Below are 12,323 nucleotides of genomic sequence, written 5' to 3'. Positions count from 1 at the left end.
ATTCACAACAGCCTGCGTATCATCGTTATTGCCACGTATTGAAAGTGTGGAAAGATGTGTTCCGAAATTTCTCAAAATTCGTTCGACATCCATCACAGTTCTGTAGTTTTCCACATAGTTTTGTGATTTAAACCTAGGGTTCCCATTCGTCCTCTTTTTAGAGGACATGTCCTCTTTTTTCGTCTCGTTCTTCTTTTTTACAAAAATTCTATGAACATCACTTTTTTGATGAAAACGTCCTCTTTGTCCTCTTTTTTCAGGTCTTCTTCTTTTTTAAGTAAAAATACCTAAAAAACGAAAATTTACGTTGCGCGGCATTAACTAATGATCTTCTCTGTCAGAAAATCTCTGAAAAGTAATACAACAAATTCTTCACATCAAAAAACAAGGCATCAGAACAGTCGGAGCGTTTGCTGCGACTTAGCCCCGTACGACCTGTAATCCTATTTCGTCCGTAACCATAATGCGAACGTAGCCGTAATACCCCCGGACCCCTAATACGTCTACAACCCTCTAATGCGTCTGTTACCAAAATGCAAGTCAAGTTGGGCATTGTCAAATTTACTGAAACTGTTCATTTTTAAAATTGCGCATAGCGCAATTACGAAAGCCCGTACGAAGTACCTTTCAAATAAAACCAACAATTTACGACATTATTTTAGAAACCCAAAATTTTTTGCCAACTTTCTATTGGGTATTCAATTATCTCTCAAATGAAACAAAAACTAGCAAAATCGGATGAGATTTACTCGATTTATGTGCAAAAAAACACTTAGGGCCGAGTACGGCCTTAGACCAAGGGCCCAAATTTAAAACTTTTTTTCCACCATCCTATTCGGCATTCCATTATCTCTCAAATGAAACAAAAACTAGAAAAATCGGATGAGATTTACTCGATTTATATGCAAAAAACACTTAGGGCCGAGTAACGACCTTTGGGCCCTCCCAACAAGCCCGCGTTGCATCTTACCCAAAAACAATATTCAGCAACTTTGTTCTACTCGTCAATACCTTTCATTTGATATATCACAAGCAGCTATTGCGTGCGTATTTCGGTAGATATCGTCGAAAGACTGAAAAACACCTATAGGGCCCTAGCTCTGGAAGGGCCGACCCTACCATGTCCATTTTCGAACTTGACCTTACTTTTGTCGATACCAATCGGGGAAAAAAAGAATTTTGAAAAAAGGTTGTGATTTACTTAAGCTAGAGGGGTTACGGACAGACGGACAGACGGACATTTTTTTTATTGCGGATTCGTTATCTATGAACATAGACAAATGCTTTGCCCTTACCGTCTGCTTCCAATTCAACATGTTACAAACGGCATATTAATCTTATAAGCCCCTAGTACTTCGTACGGGGCTAAAAATTTCGCTCGCTCCGCTCGCATTCTTTACCTAATTCTTTCCTTACATTAAAACAAAAGTTAGTAATTTTACAAGAAAGAAAATAGTGTAGCGTTGTGTGAAATACGAAAGATCACGCAATGATAAGGTAAAACGAATTCTGTATTCAGGTAATATGGATGTTATCACTGAGAAGGAATCCAAAAGAATATCGGGACTATTTCAGTGCATATTGCGAAGAGCATTTTTGAATTTTTGTTTTCCGCATGAACTGTGGTGTATATTACAGTATAGTTGCACAAAGTGAATGTACAGTCGTTGTAATTCCACGTCAGAAATTCACTTTTCGTCCTCTTTTTTGAATGTGAAGGCGTCCTCTTTTCGTCCTCTTTTTTGACGCCGAAATGTCCTCTTTTTCAAAATTGAAAAATGGGAACCCTATAAACCTCAATGAACTATCGTAGTAAAATTTAATATCGAATTCCCGGCCGAATGTCTTTGGGAATATTCGTTGGACTATTGCTTTGAATCGTTTACATGTATCTGCCAGTGAACACAGGTCCAACAAAGTCAATGTTTTGCTTGAAAATATTTCTAGGAGACAGTCCTCATTCAAATCCTGCAGATTCGTACCGGTAGTATTCATTAATTGGATCGGTAATACAGTCACATTATCGTCCGTCTAGAACACGAATCATACACGCATCGCATTGACTTTGGAAGCATTATAAAATTTAATGTTTCTGACCTTATTCACCTCATTTTCACCGATTTGATTAAATTCTTGATCCATGTCCATGATAGTTTGACAATTTACGATACGATTCGAGAATTGAAAATTGTATAAAAGACGGTGCAGTTAAACTACTTAGAGTGGAAAAAATATTTTCGACTGCTCCCAAACGACAAAATGAGACGATTTTAATGGTGAATATCTCAGTCTGACAGCAGAATACAAAGGGAAGCGCAAAGTATGACACTCAAAAATCGAGTTTGCTGAATGTGAGCACATGTGTTATGTAGTCGTAGATTCACGTAGTAAATGCGCCAAGAATTAAAAAAGTTTGAACGTTGCAAGGGGATCGGACGTCAGTTTTGAGGATGCTAGCAGTGCGAAACAAGTCTAATTAAGGGTGTAGGAACGTCCAAAGCCAGTGACTGTTTTAAGGAAATAGTTGGAATGGTTGGGAAAATTGGGAAAATATTTATCCCACAAAAACCTCAAAGAGGAAAAGGTGACGCTAGTGTAGTAAAAATTAAACTTCCAAAACATTTGATATCGGTTTTGGTGACGCATTCTGCGCCTCAACGTAATCAATTTTCACCAAGAAAATTTTAACAAGAAAATATGTCGACTAGAAGTTTACTGAGATTTTACAACGAAAGTTTTACAAAAAAATGCGTCACAAAGTGGCAGATGATTATTGTCGTATGAGAGGTTTCCTCAGCATCTGCCACTTGTGATATTGTGATATTCGATTTCGTAGTTGACATCGATCAAAACAGCGAATTTTTGGCAATCGAAATTCTCATCAAGCCACAGTCAATAATCGTCTACGTATGTTACCAAAGTGTTTTCAACCTGCAAGTGTCAATGAAGCATTATCAGCGCGTCAAATTCATCGTCGAAAAGTACCGCACGCACAAGGTCATGGTAGTCGGTGATTTCAATCTCCACGATATTATTTGGTCAGCAGACGCATATGATGACAATGCATTTCTGCCTCACACGTTAACGAATGCCAATACGAACGGAAGCTTGTCAGTATATCAAACCGAAGCACTGGATTTTTTGGACAAAATGCTCAGCCTTTCCCTATCACAACTGTCAAATTTTAGAAACACATCGTCTAACGTGCTGGATCTGGTTTTCGTCAATAATGTCAGTGAATTCAGCATCAGTAAGGACAATTACACTATAATCGAAGAAACGCAACAAGATTCCAGCCACGTTCCGTATGAAATTATAGTTGATTACTGTGCTGCCGCATCCGTCATCACACAAGACATTACGGTGTACCAGTATTCACGCGGACATTACGATCGAATGGACTATCAACTGAATCAGATAAATTTCCAACACGAATTCAGAATTAGAGATGCGGAAACGGCGTATGACTTCTTTGTACACACGATCAAAACTCTGATTGAGAATAATGTGCCAAAGAAAAATGTCAGGAAATATTCAAACAAGCCGAAATGGTGGTGTCCGGAATTGCAGCGAATGAAAAATCGACGTAACAAATTGTTCAAACGTAAGACTGGAATTCAAGCAACGTTGGAGTACGAAGATGCACAGAAGTTATTCAGCGATGAGTTTGACCGTCGATACAACGAACATATCAGTCGTATTCAAGCGAACATCAATTCAAATCCAGCGGAATTTTGGAAATTCGCCAAACTGAAGGGAGGCAACGACCATACGTATCCTGACATAATGTATCTTGACAACAGAAGTGGTAAAACAACGAAAGAAATCGCCGAACTGTTTGCGGATTATTTCGAATCGTTTTATGTACCAGACGAATCGAATTGGGAGTTCGATGACGTGTACGTTCCGGTGAATGGAGCTACAGACATCAGCCTGACATTCTTTGACATCGAAGCGGCTATTCATACGATTGATTGGAAAAGTGGATCTGGACCAGATGACATTAAACCGAGTGTAGTCAAATCATGTGCGACAGCAATGGCTTGGCCCATTTGGTTGCTATACCAAAAGACATTCGACGATGGTAAAATACCGGCTGCATCGAAGGCTTCACGTATTGCTGCAATTTACAAACGGAAAGGAGACAGATCAGATGTGAAAAATTACAGGGTCGTAGCCATTCAAACGATTTTATTGAAAATACACGACATCGCAGTTAAACGAAAGATCAGTGAAAGAATCCAGCCTCAACTGACTAATGCTCAACATGGGTTCAGAGATAAAAGATCAGTCGTAACCAATCTGCTCTGCTTGTCAACTTTGGCTCACGCTACTTTTGAACGATCGTGTCAGCTCGATTCTTTTTATGGCGACTATAAGACAGCATTCGACAAAGTAGTGATTCGATCAATGGTTGTCAAATTCGCAAGATTTGGAATTGGAAGGAAAACGGCGAAGTGGTTGTGGCAATTCTTAGTTGGAAGGACAAATTACGTTCAAGTTGGCAGTGACAAATCCAGGACGTTCGAATCAACCTCAGGAGTGCCTCCTGGAAGTTCACTTGGACCAGTGATGTTCACCGTATTTATCGACGACGTGGTTGAAGCCGTAACATTCGCTTGTGCTCTGCTATTTGCCGACGATATCAAACTGGCTGCCATCATCAATGATCATATGGATATACGAAGATTACAGAATGACATCGATAACGTTAACAGTTGGAACACGGCAAACTGTCTTCAATTCAACATTGAAAAATGTCACGTCTTCAGTATTTATCGACTTGATTCAGCATTCATCAAAGCCGATTACACTTTGGGTGGTCAAATTATCGAAAGAGTCGAGGAAATCAGCGATTTGGGTGTTTTGGTCGACAGATGGTTCCACTTTGGTCACCACATCGAAACAATGGCAATGAAATGTCGGCAGACGATCGGCTGCATAAAACACTTTTCGAACGGTAATTTTACGAAAGAGACGCAGCGAATATTGTATGTGGCGTACGTTAGATCAAGACTAGAATTCGCATCGACCATTTGGAATCCGGCGGCACAAATTTACAAGGACGACATCGAATCTATTCAAAAGCAATTTGTCATTTACTTGCTTGAGAGCCGAAGAAATGCGTCATCATATCGGCTAGCACCATACGTCGATCGGTGTAAACAGTTGAATCTGCAAAGTTTGGAAACGAGACGTACGATCGCGGACGCTGTTCTTGCCTTCGACATATACAAAGGGAATATTGTGGACGATATGATATCACCGAAGTTTGTACGCAACACGAGCGCATACGGCCTGAGGGATTCTACGATGCAGTTGCTTATTGAACCGCGAATGTCCAGAGCGTATCTTTCGAACCAGCCAGTAGTCCGGTTAATCAGAATGTAAATGAATATAAATCGCTAGTGAGACGGACTAATAGCAGGACGGTTTTCAAGAGTCTTTTGTTTGATGTTTTTAACCTTTGACGCGCGTATCCGTTAACATTGTACATTGTCAAATTCATTGTATTTTTTGTATTATATTTATATTCAGCCAGTTTTTAGCGGTGCAATAAAGTTGATTGATTGATTGATTGATAGTAAAAATTAAACTTCCAAAACATTTGATATCGGTTTTGGTGACGTATTCTGCGCCTCAACGTAATCAATTTTCACCAAGAAAATTTTAACAAGAAAATATGTCGACTAGAAGTTTATCGATGAGATTTTACAACGAAAGTTTTACAAAAAAATGCGTCACAAAGTGGCAGATGATTATTGTCGTATGAGAGGTTTCCTCAGCATCTGCCACTTGTGAAGCATTTTTTTTGTAAAACTTTCGTTGTAAAATCTCATCGGTAAACTTCTAGTCGACATATTTTCTTGTTAAAATTTTCTTGGTGAAAATTGATTACGTTGAGGCGCAGAATGCGTCACCAAAACCGATATCAAATGTTTTGGAAGTTTAATTTTTACTACACTAGCGTCACCTTTTCCTCTTTGAGGTTTTTGTGGGATATCAGTTGTTTCGGAAGTTTTGGGTAATACATAGAGTTAAGCAAGCTCTACAAGTGACAATTTATTCCAAGTCTACATACCGTACAATTACAGTGGGCTTTTTTTGGTTCGGAACATTTTGAGACATTTTCGAATTTTAACAGTCGTCGATGTTCCCAGTCAATTAAGTTGTTTCCACTTATGATATTTTGCGCCAAGTTATCAAACACTGGAAATCACTTAATGCACTGGGTGCGTCGATGGACATTAAAACTCTGATAAATGATCTAAAATTGTGTTTTCTTAAGTTGAACATGCAGTATCGCCGAAAATATTTCAAAAATATGAAATTTCAAGATAACCGCCGTATTCTTGAAATGTCGATAAAAGTTTACCGTCAACGAAACTGTACAAGTGACACTTTATCCCAACTCTCTACATGCCGTATAGCCGGAAATATCTCAAAAATACGAAATTTCAAGATGGCCGCCATTTTCTTGAAATATCGAAAAAAGTTTTCCACCAACGAAACTGTACAAGCGACACTTTATCCCAACTCTCTACATGCCATACAACAGTTAATATCTCAAAAATACGAAATTTCAAGATGGCCGCCATGATCTTGAAATATCGAAAAAAGTCTTCCGTCAACGAAACTGTACAAGCGATACTTTTCCCAACTATCTATAGCCGAAAATATCTAAAAAATACGAAATTTCAAGATGGCCGCTATTTTTTTGAAATGCCGGAAAAAGTTATCCGTCAACGAAACTCTATGATTATCAATTTACTGCAACTGTGTATGTGTCATATAGGCCTAAATACAATATATACAAAAAATTCAAAGAATTTCCAAGATGGCTGCTTTCCACCATTTTGTTGGACATTCTAACCCTAAAACAAATTCCACATTGAAACCTGAAAACTGTAATTCCAAAATGATCCCAAAATTTTGCGAACAAACAAAATTTTCAAATTCATAATTTCGCGCACATTTTATATGAAGCACGGCAACACTGATCTACTACACAATCATTATAATAGAAATGTAGCTGTCATATTTTTGTCATATGAATGAAATAATGGCTTTCATATAAGTCTGTTTTTTGGTTTTTTGCATGAAAATATTTTAATTAAATTTACAGAAATTAAGTAAAAAACTTCAATAAAATTTATTGATTTGCCGATTGTGTTAAGATTGAATTAATATAAGTTTTAGCAAAAGTGTGAGCGCAGTTTTCGCAAACAGATGTAGTGGTTCGATATCAAACCCACATGAAACATTTCTATTAACTCGAATATGGAGAATGTGCTGAAAATGTGTGAAGATGCTTCATTTCAAGGGGTTTTCAAGTGGTGTTTTCTCCGGATGTAGACCACTGTTTTTAATGATCTATAGCTCGTTGAACTCGTATTGACGAGCACTTTCGTTTGAACATAATTTTTTTTGATTTGGTTCAGTATGGAAAAGTTAAAATGTTCGCCTATGTATAGGTTCCTCAGTTCTCCCGTTGGTTGTTTTCTTTTCTTAGGGAGTCGACTAGCGTCACGAACCTCCGCTATCGCTTCGGTTCATGATTAGAAAAATGACAGTGTTCACTACAGGTTTGTTCCAAGTAAATGTTAACACGAATTTTTTACTGGCCGAACACGATTTCATCCTGAGATATCGGCTTTCATATACATATTGATGAGTTTATGTCTTTATGGATAAAATTTGACAATTCATATGGCCTTGGATCAAACCTATACCTTAATGGTGCTTGCGGGTAGAGAATCGTTTTTTTCATCAATTTTTTGGACGACAGGACAACATTTGACTATTGTTCACCGAGGGAAAAAGTTGGAAATTGCATTTCAAGGCCTGAGCCACAAGTCTCAAGATAAAATGCAATTTCCAACTTTTGTCCCTCACAACTTCACAATTTTTCACAACAAAGGCTTTCGAAGTTTCAGCGAGATTTATTTCTATTTTTCAATAACTACCACCATTAACATGATATTCCTTTGTTTGCCTCTATGGCTTTTTCCATTCCGGCAATGACATCTTCGGCAGTGGTGTAATAGTTTTTGAATTTCGGTTGATTCACATTGAATATGGAGTCAAACACTTTGCCATTGCATCCGATAAAAATTATCCTGTCGAAACGCAAAAATTTGTGTTGAACCAAAACTTTGTATTTAGTCATTGATTAACCTGGGAACGTAGGTATTATCGTCAGGATTTACTGCATTCGCTACTTGATCTTGGCCGTCCAAGCTTTGTACCATGATTACATCTCTACTCAGTTGTCTCAATTCATGGCTTTCGATTAAGGATGGTCTAAGGCTTTTGCAAGCTCCGCAGTGAGTATCATGAACAACAAGGACAATGGGCTTGGATTGCCTTTTAGCCAGTTGATAAGCATTTTCTATATTTTCCGTAAAGTTGAAAACGGGAGCTAGGTTTTGTACGTCTGCCAATGTCGATGGTACCTGGTCATTGCAATTGAAATTCAATTTAAATGAACAGATAGAGAGTTCGCCGACGAAAATCATTTCTCACCTGATGAATGGCCACCATCAGCAGAGTTATAGTAAGTGTAATGACTTTCATCGTTAAGCGTTTGTGAACAATCTATTCTATTCGCGCAAGTAAAAATTCAATCAAATTTGAAAGAACCGCTTATCTGTTCAATTACGAAAATTGATTTTATTTGCAATTTACGTACAAGATTGAGAAAAAATTAATGTAAATTGAAGCGATAGCGGCTGTGAACGGAAATACCATTTACAGTCGAGCAGTTATTTTTATCAAAGTCGGTGGCGTACACTGAACGCAGATGTGAAAGATGCTATCGAATGCCACAATTTAGAAGTGCTTTATTTGCAACATTCGCAGATACCCATTGTACATATGTTTCATGTTTCGTTGTACAAATGATGACGAAAACAATTGCCTCTGCTCAAGAGGATTCTCCTTCGTCGGTTCGCATCAAACAGTAAATTTGGCGTAAGATATTTTACTAATATACCGATTCATTAGTTACCGATGGCCGTGACCAAAATAAACGACAATCTTTGACAAATGCGCGGTCTATAGAAAATCACATGTTCAACAAATTGAAGTAAAAGTATTAAATTCAACCGATTGAAAATGCTTCTCCTCATTCTTCTTGCCACAAACGGCCAATTTCTATCTTATTCATAAAATCTAACATTTTTGTAAGCAAATGTCATATTTCATTTTTTTAGCATAGGGACATCCTGTAACAGTAAAAGAAAACTCAAGAGCAATGCACCCGGAGTAAATTTGTAGCGTACATTTGGGCAGAAAGATATTCGTTTTTTGATGATTTCTCTGAACCACAATCTTTTTTTTAAGTAAAACCATTTACAGCACGCAAAAATGTGTTCCTTTTAAAGGAAGAATTGGTTTGTGAGTCATAACTTAACCTACTTGGCGAAAGCTGTGCAGATTCAACGCTCTTCAAGCAAAAGTGGTACTCTAAATAGGGTACTGCAACTTGACAGTGCTCCATACAAAATTTTACACTGTAAAAAGAGTGGGGATAAAATTTCATACAAAAAGTACCCTATTTGACAGATGTCATTATTAGCACTTTTGATTGAAGTGCGTTGGCAGATTACTTGACTTGACTTGACTTGACTTTCGCAATAACAAGCTTGCCCCTGTGGGCTCACCCATGAGATTATTTGAACGTGAGGACTTTGACTCGAATGATCACGAATGAAAACCAAGTCCTAATCCTCCCTTTTCTCTCTCCTAGACTCGGTTCATTGTACACCAGAGAACAATTGTGCGCTTCCTCTCGTCGAGCACACTCATTCACATTCGCACTCTGCCTCCGGCACTTTGTGTACGATGAACTTTGTCAGTGGTGGGGCCACTACTTGCATTACTTTGACTTATATACCAAGGATGAACCAAGGTAGCTAACTCAACCACCGTCGCTCGATCTATGTGGTTGGACTAACTACACGGCAGTGGGGAGATGAACCAACCACCTGAGCTCTTTCATTGCTCGGAAACTTTTTCGTATAGAATTGGTATCGTGAAGAAAATTACCTGCAGCAGGAGACTTACCAAACCACACGTCATACAAACCATTCATTCAGAATCATTGTTATTTCATCGTAAGACCATTTTCAAGCGTTTGTGCGTAATCATTCTTTTGATTTTCGTATCATTCAAAAAAAAAACGTTCTCCAATAAGCCATTAGCGCGTGAAACGAGAGAGATAACATTAAGATCAGATGTACATATATCTTTAGCAGAAGATAACACAGCCAAATTATTACATAAAAACCGTTTACACTATCGCTAGTCAAAGAAACGAGAATGCTCCCGTTAAAAAACGTCCGAGAAAAACTGGAATCGCTGTTCCGACAGACACCGCGCAACAGGAACGCTCTTCTCAACGTTTCGTAAAACGCTTCTCATGTGGTAGCCACACCACATAAACAGCGACACCTACGTGTAGAGGATACACTCCTCTTAGGGAACGTGCAAGAAACGCTCAAACTCAGAGGCTGCTAAGCCCTTTAACTTTACGGAGAGAATAGTTTCTACAAGCGAGGCAAACGTTCCCTTCAAGAAACGTTAGAGAAAAACTGAAGGCTAACGAACCATAACTTTGACTTGACAGACGTCGACAACAATTAAAATCAACAACAGGCCGAAACTCGAAGCGCGCGGAAAGAAGAAAGCTCTAGACAACAACAAATTGCAAACAAATTGTACTTGTGCACGTACGAAGAGCTAAAACAAGAATAAGGCTTCTAATCGCACAGGACCATCGGTTAAGTATCTGTTTGCCAAAACTGGTAAAACGGCATATCCAAACCAAAAGCGTAAATGCTCCTTACAAGAAACGATAAAGCAAAACCGTGAGATATGACGCATTCAGAGAATGGTAACTGTAAAGCATCAACCATTCGCTCATCAAGTTACATCGCACGTACCGTAAACCGTTACCCTATACAAACCGTATCTGCTTCAACTGGAGTCCGAGTTTTCTCCAAACCGTGCTGCGGTTTCAGTATTTCAGTATCATTTACGCGGGACAAACCGTATTTGCAACACATTGACACCACGACCAGAGCCTTCGTTCATCATCGAGTTTCACTGGTTTCACGGCTTGACCTGGATACAGCTCCGTTCGATATTCCTCCTGTTTGTTTCCGCATTGGCATTCGGCCTCTATTTCTCGGCATTTCCCTCAAATTCATGAGTTCCATGAATTCCATTGAGCAACTTGTCGAGAAACAATGTTGGTAATCATCCCGTTTCACCGCCTAAGTCTCCGTCCGTCGAAATTTCATCCGGGAAAAACTACAATCGCTCGCGAAAACAGTCGCACACAATTGTTAACAACTTTAAAATCAAACAAACCAAAAAAAAAACAAAGAAATAACTTGAAAAACTAAGACAAATTTGACGAGCAAAAATTTTTCACGTCCAGCCATTTTCACATCGCCTACTCAAACTCAAGTGCGTTGGCAGATTACATAAATTTACTGAATCTGCAAAGGTTTCTCCAAGTGGGATAAGTAACACATTTTTGCGTGCTTTAATTGTTTTACTTTTTCAAGAAAAAAAATTGTTCAGAGAAATCATCGAAAAACGAATATTTTTCCAAGGTTCTGAAAGAACAGGTTAAGACACATCTGAGTTGATCACGAAGGCGGTGACACACAAATTTTGACAAAGAGATGCTATTTATTGAACATACGCAATACAGATTGTTTGAAATGTCAACCTGATAAAAACTATTTTTTTTCTTCAAGTTGACATTTCAAACAATCTGTAATGAGTATGTTCAATAAATAGCATATATTTGTCAAAATTTGTGTGTCAGCCGCCCTCGTGGGTGTCTTAACCTGTTCTTTCAGAACCTTGTATTTTTCTGCATACATTTAGTATGCTACAAATTTGCAAAGGGTTCATTGCTCTTAAGAGGCATCGATGCTTTTCTGAAAACCATACAATTGGGCGTTTTTTAAATATACTTAATTTTAGTTATATTACTGTTCAACTTTTTAAATACATAACCTCATTAATATTTATATGAAAACCGATCTCTGTGGATTAAATCGTGTTCGTTCAGCCAGTCAATTCGTGTTTACAGTTAATTAGAACAAACCAAAGCACTCTTGCTTGACAGTGCTATGAACAAAAAATTCAAAAAATATATCGGCAACAACTGATTTTGATGTTTGAGTTTCAAAACTTGCTGCATATAATAGTTATTTGTGTATCTGTTTTGGACGATTGTTTTTAGGCAATTTCGCGAGTTGTAGCCCGAACGAAGTGAGGGCTACATGCGAAAGTGCCTGAAA

At 38.2% G+C, this 12,323-nt stretch overlaps 1 protein-coding gene across 1 annotated transcript; it reads right to left on the bottom strand.

Moving 5' to 3' along the window:
- Nucleotides 1-7,923: 7,923 nt before the first annotated feature.
- Nucleotides 7,924-8,665, bottom strand: LOC119067650 (thioredoxin domain-containing protein 12-like). The gene is made up of 3 exons (XM_037170748.1): nt 8,527-8,665; nt 8,179-8,456; nt 7,924-8,120 (listed from the first exon to the last, which is right to left on the bottom strand). The coding sequence occupies exons 1-3, from the start codon at nt 8,575-8,577 to the stop codon at nt 7,973-7,975; spliced, it is 477 nt and encodes a 158-aa protein (XP_037026643.1). The 5' UTR covers nt 8,578-8,665; the 3' UTR covers nt 7,924-7,972.
- Nucleotides 8,666-12,323: the final 3,658 nt, after the last annotated feature.

The sequence above is a fragment of the Bradysia coprophila genome (assembly GCF_014529535.1).
Source record: "Bradysia coprophila strain Holo2 chromosome X unlocalized genomic scaffold, BU_Bcop_v1 contig_128, whole genome shotgun sequence".
NCBI lineage: Eukaryota > Metazoa > Arthropoda > Insecta > Diptera > Sciaridae > Bradysia > Bradysia coprophila.
The sequence above is the reverse complement of the archived record's forward strand: the minus strand, read 5'-3'. Positions and strand labels throughout refer to the sequence as shown.

Excerpts from the sequence above, each read along its gene's own strand:
- LOC119067650 (XM_037170748.1), bottom strand. The coding sequence starts at position 8,577 with ATGAAAGTCATTACACTTACTATAACTCTGCTGATGGTGGCCATTCAT. Across the intron at positions 8,457-8,526 it reads TGATGGTGGCCATTCATCAG|GTACCATCGACATTGGCAGA; the intron begins GTGAGAAATGAT and ends TGCAATGACCAG. Across the intron at positions 8,121-8,178 it reads GATAATACCTACGTTCCCAG|GATAATTTTTATCGGATGCA; the intron begins GTTAATCAATGA and ends GCGTTTCGACAG.